This window comes from Gymnogyps californianus, chromosome 3, assembly GCF_018139145.2.
Source record: "Gymnogyps californianus isolate 813 chromosome 3, ASM1813914v2, whole genome shotgun sequence".
In the NCBI taxonomy this organism is placed as follows: Eukaryota; Metazoa; Chordata; class Aves; order Accipitriformes; family Cathartidae; genus Gymnogyps; species Gymnogyps californianus.
This window is the reverse complement of record NC_059473.1, coordinates 19383788-19402414: the sequence shown is the minus strand read 5'-3', so window position 1 is coordinate 19402414 and position 18627 is coordinate 19383788. Positions and strand designations below refer to the sequence as shown.

The 18627-nt window shown below is 37.4% G+C and overlaps 1 protein-coding gene across 3 annotated transcripts in view; it reads right to left on the bottom strand.

Moving 5' to 3' along the window:
* The window catches only part of CDC42BPA (CDC42 binding protein kinase alpha), a 189013-nt gene that overhangs the window by 12153 nt on the left and 158233 nt on the right, over positions 1-18627 (bottom strand). For 2 of the 3 annotated variants that reach the window (XM_050895161.1, XM_050895162.1), the window contains 9 exons: positions 18427-18566; positions 17464-17545; positions 16070-16286; positions 15257-15319; positions 13739-14332; positions 11693-11790; positions 9963-10047; positions 8128-8251; positions 6709-6826 (listed from right to left, as the gene is read on the bottom strand). In XM_050895161.1, the coding sequence (XP_050751118.1) occupies positions 6709-6826; positions 8128-8251; positions 9963-10047; positions 11693-11790; positions 13739-14332; positions 15257-15319; positions 16070-16286; positions 17464-17545; positions 18427-18566 (1521 nt within the window). Of the gene's footprint in view, positions 1-237; positions 424-6708; positions 6827-8127; positions 8252-9962; positions 10048-11692; positions 11791-13738; positions 14333-15256; positions 15320-16069; positions 16287-17463; positions 17546-18426; positions 18567-18627 lie in introns of all 3 variants that reach the window. The other variant, XM_050895160.1, reaches the window with a different exon arrangement.

Genomic DNA, 18627 nt, shown 5'->3' with positions numbered 1-18627 from the left:
AAAGGTTCAGCCCAGTTGTTACGCACTTCTTTTCTTTTTTCTAAAGCCATGAAGTATCTGTTTCTTGGCATGTCAGAGCTGTGGAAAGACCACAGCAGAAAATAAATCAGCTGGGACAGAAGAAAGTTAAGGGGTGAAGGAAACCGCTTACAAGGGGTTTTCTCCCATGTTAATAGCCAGGCAAAAGGAAAACCACACAGTGTTAGTAGAGTGAACACCTGACTCAGCTGTTCATACCCTCAGAGTCATAAAGTCTGGAGTACCGAGGACAGAGCGTGGAGGCAGGGAAAATGCAGGGTTTATGGAATCGTAAGAGAGGAATTTTTCAGCTGAATTAACAGTCATGTGGTAGATGTGCTCAAAGTTGCTCGGAGAGGAGATCAGACAGGAGTGATGATGAGGGAATTGATAAGGGGAACGCTGCTATCAAAGACAACAGAGAGAGAAAGCAATGAAGGATGGTTGTACAGGTTACATCGGCACAGCAGTCCACAAGAGCAGTCAAACACCGAAGGACAGCCAGACAGCAACCCTGCTCGCCCGTCAACACACAGGTTCTTACATCGTCACCCCCAGTCCTCTGAGCACCTTCCTTACATGGTGTCATATGGGCCTGCCGCCCTTGCTGTTGCTAAAACATTAAAAACAAATAAAACTTTTAACTCATTGGGAATCGATTCTAATATTTATTATTATTTGATATTTCAAAGAGCACCGCAGTTGTAAAAGGTGCTTTACAGACAGTTGAGAAGCATCAGTTCCCTGCCTTGAGGAGCTTACAATCTAAAATAGACATAACACAAACAAAGGAAGGTGAACACAGGTGAGATGGCGTGGGGAGAAGAAAAGATGAGAATACACAACAGTTAAAGATCGTAAGAGATTTCCTTCTGTTATTCATGCATTTTAGCGATTCCATTAAAATTAAGTATCACCCGTACAACAAACACAGAGTATATCTAACGGGAGGGAACAGCGTTTCAACAGGATAGGGACACAGGTCGTGTGGGAAGGTGAACTGGTTAGTGTCAGACAACTGGGACAATTTGCTCTGCTGTAGACAGACGACACAAGGCCTATGTCCTTCTGCACACCCACTTAATCCTCACAGCGCTTTAGTCACAAAGGGACTTTGCACTGCTGTCTCTGCGCTGCAGAAGACTAGGCCCTTAGCAGATAAGGTGCAAAAGTATTGGGAAATTAATATGTTTTTAATAGGTCAACTGAGCAATGTGCTCCCAAAGTGTGACATAAAGAAAGAGAGGGGAGAAATAACCCTGCAAATTAAACAGAAACAATTTCTCATTAATCTCTACAGAATGTGCTGACACAAGTGCTCTTGTAATTTAAAGTAATTTAAATCCAGATTTAATGGAAGAGCGTTTCAAGGCTCGGTCTCCCTCCCTGTGCCATCTGCACATGTTCAGCAGGTCAGCCTGCAAGGGGGATGGTTTGCCCAATGGCCACCAGCAAATCAGAACACCCTTTCTAATTTCTAACTTCTAATTTTCTCTTCCCCTTGTCCAACTGATTTCATCACCTTAAAACAAACAGATCTGAGTAACATTAGAAATGTTAGGACTTAAAAAAATAAAATATGGTAAAAATACAGCTTACCCCTCTGCTAAACCTAAGGCACTACTTTTTGTACGTGGAACGTATTAAAGTCTGGAAGAACATTAAGTCACATCCCAATACATATTATCAAACATTATTGATACTGTTCTCTTCATTTCAGCTGGTAAAATCCAACTTTTTTTTTTTTTTTTTTTGTAAACACACGGTTATTATGAGGCTTTGCATGTTAACCAAAACATCAATTACCACATTATGGCATATAAGACATAATATACATTAAATTGTTATTACTAAGTTTAGCAGCATCTAAATATCAGTACAAGAAGCCACCATTCCAAGAATGGCCCAGGAAAGCAGACTTTGCTGAGTTACCTGCTCACAACAGAGAACTGGCAGCAAAGCCAGCTACATTCCTAAAAGCCAATAAGGGAGAAAAGGGAGTCTCTAAAATCACAAGCTAAAAAGCAGAGGGTAGGCCAGCTGCAGAACATGAAAATATTTAGCCAGCATTCATGAATGTGAGAAAGCCACGATATGGCAACATTTTTAAAATGATCCTCCATGGAACTTTCTCCATGGACTCCATCATTAGATGCATGCATGGGGTTCCCACTTTCTTTAAAGAATACCAAATATGGATAAGTATTCATTTACTCTAAAAGTTTCTCATTTGAAACAAGCAAAGCTTCACACATCATCTAGAATGGAAGTATAATGGCTCATGTATAATGAGGTCAAACTGAAGCATTATGTTCAAATATAATGGCAGTCAAGACTAGCTTTTGTATGTAAAATAGTTAGGCATGCAGAATATGAAAGCAAAATCAATCCTGTACATCTGATGTACACAGAGAGGTGGTCTGTCCTGCAGTAAGTGCAGTTCCAGATTTCAGATCTTCACTACAAAGGAGCATCCACGATAAAGTGGCTTCAAGGGACAAGAGGGCAGAAGGGAGGCCAGACTGTACGGCCAGTTAATTGGTGACAGGCTGCTAGGGAAGAAAAACATGTAAATAAATAAGTTTGGGGATATACTGACAGGAACGATTCTAAATTGTACAAAACAAGACAATGACCCAGATCTAGTATACACATCAATAAAATACAAATATGTACTAATTACGGCTCTGTTAATAGCAAACAAGAACTTCTGGTTTCTGTTGTATTATAGCTCACAGACTTGCTTGCAAGTTACCCCTGAGTAACTGCTTACCATGAAGAAAAGAAGGATGCAAATTTACAATTGCCTGATAACCTCTAATATTCTCTCTTAAATCTGATCTCACTCTGAGCCTTGGGCATGTTTGTTTCTGCCCAAACACAGGGCTATACTGAAAGTCAAGGGTATCCGTTCATGGAGAGAACAATGTGGGACTAGGCTAATAGACTGCAATTTGCCATAAACATATCTCACTGTTCATGCCACATGCCTGTTGCATACCAAGACCTTGGAAACAATGCACAGAGAAAGCGTCTTTCCCCCTTGTGTCGCTGCATCAGCAAGGGCAATCACATGCAGACAGATATGTTGCACATATGTGGGCATCTGATACAACATATCAAATAGCCTGAAAGAGTTTAAAACATTCCATTTATCCAATTTTCATTTTGTACATTTACAATACAAACTAAACTCTCCAAAGTTGGTCTTTTAAAAGACATCATTAAGAACAGTAGGGGGCAGAGAGCAAGCAAGCTCCTGTTGGCTCTGCATCCACCAGGCAGTTATGCCATGGGTTAAGGCAGCACAAGTGTATGTCCCCTCTTGCCCACCGACATATCACAGCCCAGCCACGCAAGGGCCATCGCTACCAGTTCTAATTCTGCGCTTTGTTCAATTTTTGGCATTTCCCCTGAAAAAGGCAGCAGAGGCAGGTTAGTGGGACTGCAGAGATAAGTTTTGATTGGATTCGCATTGCATATATAAAATGAATATGTATATATTCATAAAGAAATATAAATACATATATCTATAAAAAACAATTGTCATTCGCTTTATGAAGTTCATCCATGGATGCTAGATAAAAGCTAGGCTGAGCTGGCTATTTAGTTTGTGACAATCTCATCCAACACAGAGATTAAAATACCTATTCTCTATTAAAACCTATTTATTACTAAGGACCCTTCTGCCTACATAGCACTGTACTGACTTCAGTGAAAGCTCATGCTGGATGAACAAATTTGTATCAGTAGATCCAGCCAAATTTGAAATTGCTCAAATAAGTCAGAAGAAACTGCAAATAAAAAGGCCCACTCCATTCCTTCATACACTTTCTGCATTCCAATATCTCATAAAAAAAGAAGCTATATCACCTAAAATAGTTGGATGAAGAGAATTTGAGAAAACTATTAGCCTTGCACTACTTGTTCCCCCTAGTGGTAGCCCTCTTTAAATGCAAAAATGTATTTTATCATCTGCTTTCATAAACAAAAACAGGCATTCGCAGAGTAAAATGTTGCAATCTTTCCCATAGTTCTTTAGAAATAAATACTTTTTCTTCTGAAACATACTAATCTATTTAAAAATACAAAGAAGATGTTGCAGCTGCAAAATCATCACACATGCTAAGAAGCACAAAAAAAAATAGCTATTCACCTTTTTGGAACAAGGTATGAATCTAGTAAAATAATTCTATGTCCTTGTAAAGAAACTGCCATACACATGAACTGCACACAGGGTTGGATGAGTATTCTTTACCTTGTGTACTGATTCTCCAGGAAACGTCCTCTATTTCTATCCTCTTTTAATTGTAAATTTATCTTTCAAATAGAACATTAGACTCAATACATATCATCATATGCACGCACAACTCCTTTTCTTCTATTTTTGTGCCTGAGAAACAGAGTAGGTAGTTTGGAACAGACTAAATGAAAACTTAGTCCAGCCAAACACCTTACAGGAAGCTGTTGGAAAAGAAAAAGCCGCCTAGACCGAAGTAGCTCTTGACAGAACATTTATTTCCTAATCTCAAGTTACACTTTCAAATTCACACACTTTGAAGTCCCGTGATTGATGCAATTCTGTACCCATTAAGTTAGGAATACAAATACAATACGATATTGGAAGGAGCTGCTGGAAAAATACACATCGAATTTGCTTTATCTGCAGTGACATCTCCCAGCATTAAGATTGATACCTACTTGCAAAAAGGAGTTTTTAGTAGTAACTTTAAAAAGAAGCTGCAGCAGTGGAACAAGTGCAGAAATCAATTCTATATTGTACACATTTTCTAATGTCTTCTCATCACTTTTAAGTGTGGAAAGTGACTCATTAATTTCTTTCAAAACATCATATTGATTGGTAAGAAGCAAAGTACCACTCTGAACTTCAAATATGACCTTTGAGCCAATACAAGGCTTGTGTAATTAGAATGAATTCAAAGCTAAAAGCCATTTAGAGATGACATAGCTGAAGAAATATTAATCCATGTAAGTCTAGAAAATCCCCTTCTATAGACAAAATCATTCCTCATTTTACACTTGCCAGATTTGGGGCTTGATTAAGAGTCCTTGAAGCTTTTGATTCCCATGAACTTTCAACTACTGATGGTGCGAAACGGGATGTCTTTTGCCCTACCTTTAGCAGTAGCAGATTATTTTCTCTGCTTGAGAAGAGCCAGAAATATTTTAAAGAACCCACTACAAATGAAAAAGTGAAAAAAGGTTCTGATCTACATCCTGCCCTGAAGCAAATTATCATTCTTTGTTTAACATTAGACATATGTATACTCACATCCAGGTAAGATACACACTACCTGCCAACTTCCCTTGCATTTGTCATGTGTTTTCTAGAAGCAGCTCCTTCATTATTTATTCATTTATAACATACACACACACACAATGTTGTTTTTTGCTCAATTGCACTGAATATACTTATTATTGAGAGGTTTCTCAGAGTGTCTCTAGTACGAGATTTGAAGTAAGTCCTTTCCTTTCCTTGCATGTTCTCATCTAAGGAAAACACAGTGCCAGAAAGGCTCATATACAATGTGCAGACTTTACAGTAAAGCGTAACATGAAAGTACCATTTGCTGCAAAAGTGAGGTAAAATGAGTATCTGAAGACCAGAGGTTATGCTCCTAAGCTCCTAAACTACTGCAACTGCATGGCACACTTTATTTTCCAGTCTTACTGTTGTTTCCTCTGGGCTTTTCAGCATCTGAAAATCCCAATTTCAGCATCTACTTCCTGGTTTCTGCAGAAACTCCAAGTAATAATGATGATCATTTTAGACAGCACTTCTGTACTAATGCCTATGTCTTATGGTGGTACTCATATCATCTGTTTGATATCATAACATCTGATCTTTCTTACAGTGCTAATTAGCATCTTCTGAATCACATCTGTGTCATCGTGGACGAGTTTAGAAAACAATACAGAACACACAAACAAGATGCTCAAGGTAGCTTGAAGCAAGCAGTATGATACACCTATGAACAAAATACTAATTGGTCTTTAGCTCAAAAACTTCAGTAACTTCCAGGTGAGTATTTCCTACATAAGGTTTTGTGGAAATTAACGTGTGTGTGCACTATTACATGTTTTCTTTTTCCATTTTTCAACTTAAAATGTTAGTTTTTATGCAAGAAGTTCTGTTTCATTGAGACTAGTTAATTTGGAGAGAAAATGAAAAATAGTATCTTTGGCATGGAAAGAAATTTGGGCACTACACACTGTTAAACTCCTACAGTCCCACTGTCTGAGGAAAAGAGGCTGTAAAGAGATAGGCTAAGTTGGAGCTAAAGATGGGAAGAGAAGAAAGGAATTGAACCACAGTTCACGGAGAAAGGAATTTCTCTTTCCATTCCCACAAAGAACACAGGCCCAAATCCTCCTAATTTTGTCCCTTCATATGCGTCACAAAAATTAACATCAACACTGAGAGGCCAGCCTGCCTTAAAACCCAGGAGGCATTAGCCACTCCTCCTCCTCCCCTTGATGCTTAAGTGTCATCCTCTTCAAATTTTATCACATACAGCAGCGCATGTTCAGTGCCATTTCCCTAGTTACACTGCTCCTGATATGAAATACATCAACACTCTGAATTATAGATTTAAAATTGTACTTGTCTTTCACTTATTTGTAGCCTGTGTTGCAGTCAGTCACTCCCACATGTACTTTTGTACTTACCATTGGAAGGTCTTTGAGAATCTGTATACCATCTCCTGGACCCATATGTGCTATGTGGTTAAAATTAGTTGGGTTAGAAATTAATTTATTTCTCATTTCTGGATCGCGTAGCATCTCCCTGGAAGAGAAAATACTTTGTTTAGATATTTCATTCGAGGTGAGGATGGACATTTGTAAAACATGTACAGCTTTGATTATCAGCTACTTTTAAATGGAAATTAACTATTTAACCATGTTAACAGTGATAAACCCTTGCTATCAGCACTGGCATGGACAAGCTTCCAGCTTGAAGAGAGGGCAAGGGGCCAGGAAAGAATGCTGTTTGCAGGCTAACAGCCCACGCCCAGTAGTTACTAACATTCAAAGAATATGCAACCACTATGAGCTGATAAAAAGCTCTGTAAGATGAGTAAAAGCAGAACTCATTTGTGATGTATTACAAAGTGGAGATGAAAATGAAGTACAAAATATGAAAATAGAATTAAAATAATACTGCAGTACCTTTCTCAGTCTGTGGTCAGAATTAAAAGCTCTTCAAAATGGCAAGGATGCATTTCAGAACTCAGAATAAATAAAATTTTAAAAGACCAAACCACGATCAGCTCAGAAAAGGCAAGGACAAGAACTGGAATTTTATCTCCACTGTACACAGCTGTTATTTTTCTTAGAGCCAAAAAGAAAGGAAAGCTGGGAGCCAACCATCAGTGGAAGACGTTGGAAGTTAGAAAACTGAAATACTCAGTTCTTGGAGCGTAGCTTAGCACAGTAGCAGGTCATCTTTAGTGAGTGACAGTAAATGGTCAGTAACATCCTCTGTGAACACTGAGTAGCGCAGACCTATTTTTATTGCCATTTAGGAAAGTATTTGTGACCTGTTAAAGACTTCTATTAGAAACACATCCTGAAGTCCTATGTCCTCTGAAGAGGTGAGTTTTCTGAGATTTATAGAATGTTTATGTAGTTAAATCTATACATCAAAAAAGCAGATGCCTTGGAATACTGCTGAGAGTAGAATTGCCTTCAGAAAGAAAAGCAGAACCAGAGTCTGAAAGTAATTAATCCATATGCATAGTTAGCAATGTAATCTCCTTTTGCAAAGTGTTTATTACAGATCTTTATATACACAGTATATGTGCACACCTATGTACCTATACACAGTATGTAGAGACATGCATTCCAAATTACAGCTGTTTCACATAATGAATTTGAACTAATGAATACTTGTGTATCCAGTGCATATCCATATCCAAACTGGTATTAACACAAATTAAACATTGAGGATTAACGCGGTAGTGAAGAGACAGAAACATCTGAATGGGCATTCCAGAAAGCAACAAATGAAGTACTACATTGGCATCAGTCACTGTCCTTCAGGGCCTACAGGCATGTACAGAAGACAAGTACATGTTGAATACCGACCTCCTCTGCTGCATCCTCTCCTCCTCTGGTACTCTGAATGAATAGCGGCGCTTGTTGTTGATGTTTCGAACCATTTGCTTCCGGCTGTTATCTGATGTTTCAGGAACTACCAGTTCATCACCCTCTGAAATCAATATAAATATGATGATCCAGTGGGACAATTCATTAGGTATCCATGGAATTTGAATTCAAAGACATTTTCTCCCTCTACTCTTGCTAGTTTTGGACACCACCCATTTCCCATCAAACCTGAACAAATGCTCCTTGGTTTATGGGTCTTCTTGGTCACTATCTACTCTGTTACATAGCAACAGACTTAACCTTTCTTCACACACAAGCTGCCACAACTGTGTTCTCAAAATACCGCTGATTCTTTCAAACAAAACATTTAGGTGGGCAGGAAAGGATCTCAGTCCTCTATCTCAAACTTTCTTTGGCAGTTCTCACTGAAAATCACTAGAACAGTCTTGTTCTGCCAGTCATCTGGAAACTCAATGCAGGATTCTTTTTCATTCATTCCCGGGTCCAAAGAGACTACTCCTTTTGAAATGTTTGAACACTGATGTATTTTGGTGCAACTGTGGGAAAAGGGAAGATTTTTTCCACATGTGTACGTCTGGCCAAGGTGTCTTTAATAAAGACATGAAATGTATAGCAGTGATAATCATACAATAGGAGCGTCACTTTGAATGAACGCTGCAACTGCTCTGTCTGATTTTATATATATGGAGACTAAAATTACACTTAATGAACTTGAACATACCCAACACCTACTGCTCACTGCCAAAACAGTCTTTGTATGGAACTGAAATCTCTTCTTTCCTTAAGATCAATTGGAGATTTCATGAAGTGTGGGATCTACTAGGTAAGCAGCTTCAGGAAAAAAACTTGCAGACTTTTAAAGAGATACACCTGTAGGACACTTTACTGTTTGGCAACCTTTTCTGAAAGACAGTGAGAAGTGTACAGGAGCAAAGCATCAGCCTTACTCACTTCTGATCCTCTGTTCTCCATTTTTTTTTTCTCTTCTGCTCTACTTTTAATGTTCAGTCTTTATTAGACTTGAAAATTCTTTATACATACTTCCATCATATTGCTCCTCTCTACCACTGTCATTCCTTTTGTACTATTTGCAATTTAAATAAACACTGAAACACTGCCAACAGCAGTATATGTTTCTAGAGTGTTTATTTCCACTATTTTCAGAATAGTTGTTAAAAAATATTATAGCTTTTGATTGTTAAAACAAAGCACATCCCCTCTCCATCTAAGAGGTTAAACAAAAGGCTAAGGAAATCACTTAGGAGCATGCTTGTGAAATGGGCTCTAAAAAGAAAAAAAAGGTCAAAAAGACTCATAACAAAAATAGAATTCGGAAGCTAAAACTTTGGCACACAATCATATGTGGTCCTAATAACAAGTTATGAATACAGAATATTATATTACTTTCTGATCCTTGGGAAAGGTTTGTTTAGGTTAACTATAATATTAATTTTAATCTAGTACTGCCAAGATCACTATTAAAGTCTTTAATTGTGCAGCCATTTTTAGATAGCGTTCTGGCAGGTGATCCCAGATTTGGAGGCAGCGTCTAGTCATTCTATTTTCTATTTCCAGTCTTCATTGAATATTCAAAAGGGAAAAAAAAGTTCAGAGTAGCTGCCTAGCAGACATCATTGCAATCACTGTGGAATCTATAAGCTTTGGCTTTCTCCCAAATTAACAAGCACACATACGTTTGAGATCACTTTCTACAATGCACAGATCCAGGCCAAAGAAAAATGCTCTTTCTAAACAAAAATTTGCATGCTGAAAATTGGCTTCTCTTTACTTACCTGCCATTTTGTTTTTGAAATATATTAATCTAACTGTCTCCAGGCCTAAAAGGTTTAGTGATCCTTCTGTATTCAAGGGTCGTACCTGAAACAAGGAAAATCAGTCCTTGTAATAGTAATAACTCACATTTATATAGTGCATCTTATTCTGAAAGCTCCAAGGTGCATTATAAACCTCTGTAAAAGGAGCACTGTTATAAAGCCAGCCAGGGAGCAGAACAGCGTAACTGGCCAGAGCAAAGCCTGCTCCACAGAAGAACTGCAGGCTGGAGGGAGCAGTGTCTCCTATCTCCAGTAACACATGCCTGCTCTTAAGAATAACAATTGAGTCATTAAAGCCACAAAGCAGAGTTAAAACCAATTTTAGATTTTAAACTTCTGTTTGGAGAATGAGTACATAGGGAGTTTCCTAAAATTCAACTTAAAGACATAGGCTTAACACCATTCCTCCCAGCATTTAAATAAATAGTTCTGTTAGAAGTCTACTTCATATAACAATTCAATTTTGCCTATTAGATGCACAAAGCAATAAGCTGTGCTTTTATTTTTTGTTAGTATCACGTCACAATTACACTTTGCAACTTGATAAGAGTATATACAGATTGCTAAAACCTACTGGTATTTGTGATTTCCAGCTTCAAAATGAAAGAAGCATTCCACTCTCCAAGTCTGCAAATTGTGTCAGAAACCAACTCTTCATAATAAATTGCGATTTTTGAGTCTCCTAGATGTAGTAGTAATTCTTGTTTGTTGAAAGTAGCTTCATTCATTAAATGGGCAGTCTTGAGCCAAATATTAATCAAAGTACTAAATCACATTCTGCTGTGTAGGAAAAAAATGCTCCAACTGCTTAATAACGCAAAGTTTGGACATCAGAAAGAGTAGAGGAAATTTCCTCTAAAAGGCCAGATTCTTCTTCTCTCCTTAAGACGGTTAATAGCTGAGCACCTTGATCTTTGCATTATTTATCCTTACAGCATTGCCATAATATCCTGGTCTGCATCTGACATGTGGGAAATTGATATGCAGAGAGACTGAATGACTAACACAAGACCACAAGGGCAATTTCTTGTAGTTCTATATCATTGGAATGCCAGTAAAGGAATTATGGTGACGCTAATACAAAGTTGAAGTCAGTCTAAACTATGGGAAAAAAACCCCACTTTTCTTTTTTCTTTCCAAATACAGCTGAGAAAACACCTCCTAAATACCAAGGAAGTGTCAGTTTTCAAAAACTTCTTCCTTTTGATACGTGATCCAAACCTGTCATCATCCTGGTTTTAATATCTGTACTGCTTGAACCAAAATGTTCTAACCCTATCTGTCTACAATGTTCTCAAGCAGCAGAAGATAGATTTTTGAAGGCCTGTTTAATTATCTTAACATCCACCATCTTTTGGCACTAACATAGATGCAATCAGTCCCAATGAAGCCATATGCAATTAATACCAAGAAACTGCTCTCTACAATAATATCAGTAAGTGTAACACACTCATATGCTCCAGATTGACCATTTATCTAAAACAGTGAAACCACATGCAAAATACATTTCATATATTTCGAACAAAAAGCACTAGTTTCTTTGCAGTAGCTCTTCTTTTAGTTCAATTACGTTTAAACAAGCAGTTTTAAGGAGGGCTTCTAATGTGCTTAAAAAAACCCATTATGACTGTAGCAAAGCAATATGGAGTCTAGACATATTCTTAACTGATAGCGAAACAGCAAGTTACCTTTTTGAGAGGAATAGTCTGAATCCACTCCATGGAGTTCACGTCGAAGATGTCAATTGCATTTTCACTGTACACAGAGAGGTATGGTGCATTGTAACCTGAGAGGGAATGATTAGGTATAGTGTCATGTGCTTTTACACAGGGCTCAAAATATACAATTTCTTATGGTTTAACCATATTTATTAAAAAAAAACAAAATACAAAACACGCACAATCCAACAACAATCTTTGCAAAATGTGTTTTAACTCAAAAATTACCAAGAAATTTATTCTGAAGACAAACCAGCACCACCAAAAAACTTAAAACCTCCACGACTTTTCTTTTAACTTTGCAGAACCAACCTACTTTTTGAACTACAAGGGATTAGTTTACTCTGCCAAACACTGATGTGGTTCAAAGTTTTTTTTCTTCTAGAAGCCCTATTTTTAAGAGCTTGTATTTTGTAAATGATGTGGTAGGAAAATATATTGTTGTTATTTAATAACTGTCATTTGAATGAACTGAGCTCTTAGTCGTTGGACTATGTAGTAAATGAACATCAGTTGGAACTAAGCACCATGACACAGTCATAAAAATCTTCATGTTTCCTTCTAGCTTTAATTCTCTTTTCTTATTTTCTGGATTGTAAAGAGAATTCTTGTGCTACTTATCTGGCACATTTCCCCAGTACGAAATTTTTTCCACTGGGACCACTTCTAAAGGAGAATTCAGTATTTCCATGTCGGCAACAAGACTGCCATGGTCTGCCAAGACTAACAAGAGCATCCAATTTGTGTTTAAATGCAACAGTTTTTGCTATAAAATATACCTCCATTCTGAATTGGAATAACATCAAGTCACTTCATTTAAGGCAATCAAAAAACCTTCACAAATATCAATGACGAGTATAGATGAACTACATGTGAAAATACCTGTTTTTCAATCTATCGCAAAATCTGTTATTTTGATTCATTCATTCTCTGAGTCCATTGTAATAATCACACTCTTGCTTGAAAACCAGAAGTGACATACAGCCTGTAAAAGTTGCTCCTTCCACATTCAGAAGGGGCTTCACTCAAACAAGGTGAAACATTCCTCTGCTCTGCAGTGTGACTGTACTGCTGTCACAGCGAGGTAAGAAGGCAGACTATTTTACAAAACAAGATAAGACTAGGTTCATTCACACATACTCTGAGGACAAATTTGGCTAATCTTTATCTGTATTCAGGAAGACATTAAAAAGAAGAAGATAGGCATTGCAGGTTTTTTTTTCCTCCAACTGTCGCAAAGATAAAGCCCCAGCTTTCAAAAAACATGCAATAAAGGTTTAACAGTTCTTGCTGGAAACAGAAATCTTGAAAAATTACAGTATTTTTCCCTTAAGGTTATGAAATATATTTTCTATGCTGCCTGCCATACATTGAATTTTGGAAGAGAAGAGGGAGACAGAAGGGGAAAAACTTAAAAACTGATTTTGTAAAAAAAGCAAAGAGAGGAGATGAATGAGAAGAGTGTCAACAAAAACTGCTGAGGAAGAGAGAATGAAGGAGTAAGGAAAGAAAAGAAAAAAAAACAGTATGCAGGAATAAACACCATTAGAGAAAAGCAAGTCAAACTACCAGATCCTGATGACTCCGAACATCAAGAAAGCTTGAATCACAATGCTGAGCCAAAGTACAATCAAACTTTAAGACTTTAAGTAACAACAGTCCAGTATCAGTGGTAGCGAATGCATAAAGATCCCATTAGCCTCTGTAGGACCTGAGGCTTTCAGCTGTTTTAGAGATCAGGCCATGTGTTTAGAAATTGGACACCAGAGTTAGAAATCCTGACCCTTGATTCCTCTTTGTGTTACAGCAGTATAGGTCAGTGACAGAGTTGTCAAAACTAGCATAGGTGAGATCAGGATTAACCCTCTGACTAGATTAAAAATGCTGACAGAAGCTGAGAGCATTCATTTATCTGTCAGGTAATTATCCTTGAACTTCACTTTCTGCGGATATTAATATAAGCAGTGATCACTTCAATGTATAATAGCAAGTACACTGACACACACAGCAACTTACAGCAAGAAGATGGAGTTGCGGGCCACATCAATTCTTGTTGTCTAGATCTTCGGCCCTGGCAGTCAACGTAAACCCCTACGCTGCTAAAACACAGCAGGTATTCTTTATTTGAGATTTCGACTGCACAGATGGCATCAGTTGGCTGCTGTGAGACAAATGATAGTGTGTGGTCATCTGGATGGAGCAGACTGTATGGGCTGCCTTCTCCGTGAAGGGGGTATTTTAAGAAACCTGACTGGTAGCCCACACAAAGACGGTCACTGAAGATTGACATCCACTGGACATTCCCCTGGACTTGGATCTCCTTGATCTTTTTGTGACGTGTCTTACTCTGATTTAGTTCATAACAGAGGACCTGCCTTTTCATAGCTACGCACAGGCAGGTAAGAGCTCCGTGGCGCACATGTCCAGAAACTATTGACTGACAGCCTTTTGTCTCTGCCAGCTTATAAAACTCAGTCTCCCTTCCATCCAGGGCAGCCATAGGGAAAAGCCGCACATGACGGTTTCGTCCTGAGATTACTGCAATGAGCTGTTCATTTGGGATAAGCTCAATCTGATGAACCTTCTTATTGTCACCAACACGGATAATCTCTAAAAAAAACCAAAACAAAAACCCCCAGATTCAAGTAAATAACGTTGAAGTGTGAGTTGATTATAACATATGTATTTGTAAAGATAAATTATGAAGGAAACCCAAGAAATCCCCTTTATTGCTTCCTTGCAATATTAAAAAGTACAGAATCAAAACTTGTATTTTAATAATACCAGATGTGGTAATGCTGGATAGACCTTTGGCTTTTCCTCATCAGAAAAAGGGAGGAGCAGATCTGATGCAATAACAACCACTGTATTATTTCAGTATTCATTTCAAAAACAGTTTATAGCCACAAAACTACTGAATAAAGGAAAACCCCCAAAGAACTGAAACACACAATTAAACACATTGCTTGTTGAATTAGCTTGGACATCTGTCATTACATCTCTTTACAACACTGAACATAAGTTTTCATTTCCAATACCAAGGAGAAGGTTACAGAAAGGATCAAGCCAGGCTCCTTACTGAGGTGCACAGCAGGAGAAGAGGAGACAATAGTCACAAATGGAAATGAAGGAGGTTCCTACTGGATATACAAAGAAAATGTTTCATTGTGAGAATAATTTGCAACAGGCAGTCCAGAGAGATTGTGGAACCTCCGTCCTTGGGGATTTTCAAGACTCGACTGGACAAAGTCCTGAGCAACCTGGTCTGAATTCAGTATTGAGCCTGCTTCAAACAAGGGAAGAAAACCTTCCACTGCATTCCAGATGCTGGATGTTTGTTACTGGACAGGATACTCAAAAGAGAAAGCACACAGAACATCTTCTTGATTATCAGCTCTCACATGGGGTTGTCCAGCTGATAATGTAGTAAATCGAGAAAAATGAAATCAGGGATATTGACAAGAAAAAAGGTTACAAAGTCACCTTCTGATTATTTAGTATTAGGGAAATTATTACCAGTTCCTAGTCTCTTACCATCTTTGGTGACATGCACAACAAATAACCCTTCTTCATTCCCCAGAGCTATTCTTTCATGGTCTATGACATTAAGAAAGAAAAAAGGTTATTTTTCTTTGGAAATACTTCTTCAACAATAGTGATAATTCTGATTAACAGAGACAGTTTTTTCATATCTTGAAATAAACAAATATAAAGCCAAACCCAACACATTCATGTAACAAAAAAACCTGGTAACCTCCCAGTCTTTCAAATTTCTGAAAAAATAAGTCTTTTTGCATTTCTCCTCTTAGTAGAAGTAACAGCAAGAAACATCATTTTTAACAAACCATTCAGAGCACTTAAGTGTACTACTGACTTTGAAATAACTATAATATTGTATTTAAATAATTTAAATAATCAGAGTTTAACATATTTTACGCAGTAACATTTAAAATGACTAAATTTATTCTCTGCTTTTACGTTTTTTTCTCTGGTCCCACAAGCAGATTTTGTAAAGTCAGTGGTTTACATCTATTCTATAGTCCTAATTTTGCCCAGTTAAGGAATTATGTTTACAGAATAACAAAAGAGTAATGTCCAATTCTCAGTAAAAATTATTCATAATTATGAATATGTGTGAATAGGGGGAATATTCTGAAAGATCTGACAAAAGTACTGGGTAGTGAATTGCACTTCTCTCTTAAACCCATACACATTTCCATATGGGATAAAAACACTACATATTACTCTCTATTCAGTAGATAACGCCATTTAACACGTTCTTTGCAAAAAAAGCATGCTTTTATCACACCCGTTTTTCTTAGAGCTTTCTTCTTATTCATTTCATACCTATGATTGCTGCTGACTGTGTTGTTTTGATGAGGGGTAAGGTGCTGTCATAAGCTTCTTTGGGAACATAGACTGAGCGGTCTTTGAGTTTGTTCTTCTTCAAGATCCTATGCAATTCATTCAGCACTCCTACCCACTTGCTTTTTTCATTCTCACCGTCTGCTAGAATCAGGATTGAACACTTATTACTGGATGCAGAGAGCTGGGAAGCTGTAACCTGGAAAATTTTAAAATATATATTTTAAGTCATAAGTGATAAAAAATTTCATCGTGATCATTTTTACAAGGGTATCAGATGCCTGTAAGTGCCCTTTTAATTAGCTGTCTGAACTAAGAATGCAAAAATTTAGCCTTAGTTAATAGAAAACACTCTATCTCAATCAAGAACCCACAGCAGAAAAACCTGTAGATGTGAATAACTCAGCAAAGAACAGAGAAAACTTTGGCTTTATTCTAAAGGCACTTGTATTTATTCTATAATTCAGAAATGTCTGCCCTAAATAAGGTAGTCAATTGTTTCTCAAAGCAATTTTATAATGAAAAGCATTTCTTACAAAGTATTCTGTGGGGTTTTTTTAAGACCAATAGTTTTCATTAATAATTTAATGCAATAGGAATGGTCTTTATGGAAGAATGATCTATGATCCTTTTCATGGATTTGGTACAGCTACTACAGATAAAAATGAAAGCCCCTTTTGTAGGTTTATCTCCTCTCAGCATGCGGAGTGATGAACAGTCTGAAAGCCAGAGAAACAAGGAGTGAAATACAATGGTATAGTAAAGAAATGATAGGGGAATTAATAAGACACCAAAGATATATCATTGAGGTCAGCGCTTCAATAGAATATGTAGCAAAAATAAGAAGAATATTAGAAAAAGCCAATGATCACAAAATCCTGATACCAGACAAAAATTTTGATGAGCATTTTACACCAGACTTCTATACTGACTACCTGATGAACAGGAGTTTTCAGAGATCAAATGCACATATACAAAGAAAACACATAAAATAAAGGCTTCAGGAATAACACAACAAATTAAATTGAGAAGCAGAAGGTAGCTTTAGGAAATGAAAATGTAGGTGGTCATGAAGAACAGAAGAATTCCAAATGACTAACAGGAGGTTGAGAAAAGTACGTCTTATTGTGAAGGTTAAAAAAATAAAACCCACGTAAAGGGGAGATGAGAGCTTGTCTAAATGTACCAGTGCTATTTTTACCATGAAAATGATGTATGTACAGATCCTTACGCATTGCTGCTGCTGCCATGGATACCACACAGCCAGAACTTGCAAAGGAAATAAAATACTAGCAAGCTGTCAGTGAATGCACACCGTACACCACACTGTGAAACCCTTTACTTCTGCGTTACTAGGTTCAAGACATAATACTTACCCTAAAGATACAGGGAATATCTTTTCGATTTGCATGGATCACATCTGAGGCCAAGACAGAACTCACTGAGAATTCTTCATCCCTTATGGAGACCACAAACATAATTGAAAAAGAGTTAAAGACTAAAATCTGTATGTTTGTTTTTTAGTTTTATTTCCATAGACCCAAGAGCCTTGTTTTGTGAGGGACACAATAAGACAGTACTGAGATCTAATTTTTAAAATTACCCTTTCCTCTTTATCTGCAGCTGAAACTCACAAATGCAATGTTGCGTAAGTAATTCCTGGTAAATGTTGATGGAGATAAATCTATTCAGAGTATCTGGTTTTTGTCTGTTTAAATTAAAACCTTTTTAAAAGAAAATAAAAATAATCAAACTTAAAAAATAAGCCTGGACCAAGAACACCTCTCCAACTCTTTCATAAAAATCCAAACTCACTAGAGGCTATACAGCTACAGCTGTCTGAGACTTCCTGGATAAACTAACCTAGTTCAGAGACAAGCTTTACTTAGTTGGTATGTTAAATGTTCTCAGCCTTCAGTGAAGTTGGTAGTATTTCAGTAATATTGAAGACAGTGGGAACAAACTATTTAGCCCTTCTCAATCAAAAACTGTATTAGTTTTATCCTATAACAAAGTTTTATCTGTCTTTCAAAACTCTCTTCAACCCCAAAAGAATGTGTTTTTCTTCTTTATTCATTCCAGATCTTCTACACAGCTGAACAGATGCATTTTGGCACATCATGTAGTAATGGAAGTTTAAATTGCCACATAAGAACACACAAGCATAGTTCAGGCTAACTGCAAATACTGCTTTTTTCCAGAAAATTAGAGGCTCCCAACATGGATTACAGTGTTTCATAAAAGCTCTGGAGCTTGCTTACTGATTTCACAAAAAGGAAAAGCAGAAAAAAACCTCCCAGTGCCTCTGAAAAGCTCCCACTCAGCACCAAACAGCTTACCTCATGTCTATGACCAGACTCACTATCACGCTGGGCTGGGATGCTTTTCCTTCTGCTACATCATATAGGAAGAGTTTAAAATCACAGATCACTGCCAGCGCTCTCTGCCAACCTTTCTTTACTCCAGCTGGTTTTGGTACCTGTAGCAAAATAAATTCTTATCAACTCTCTGTAAGTTGGCATGCAATCAAAAATCAAACA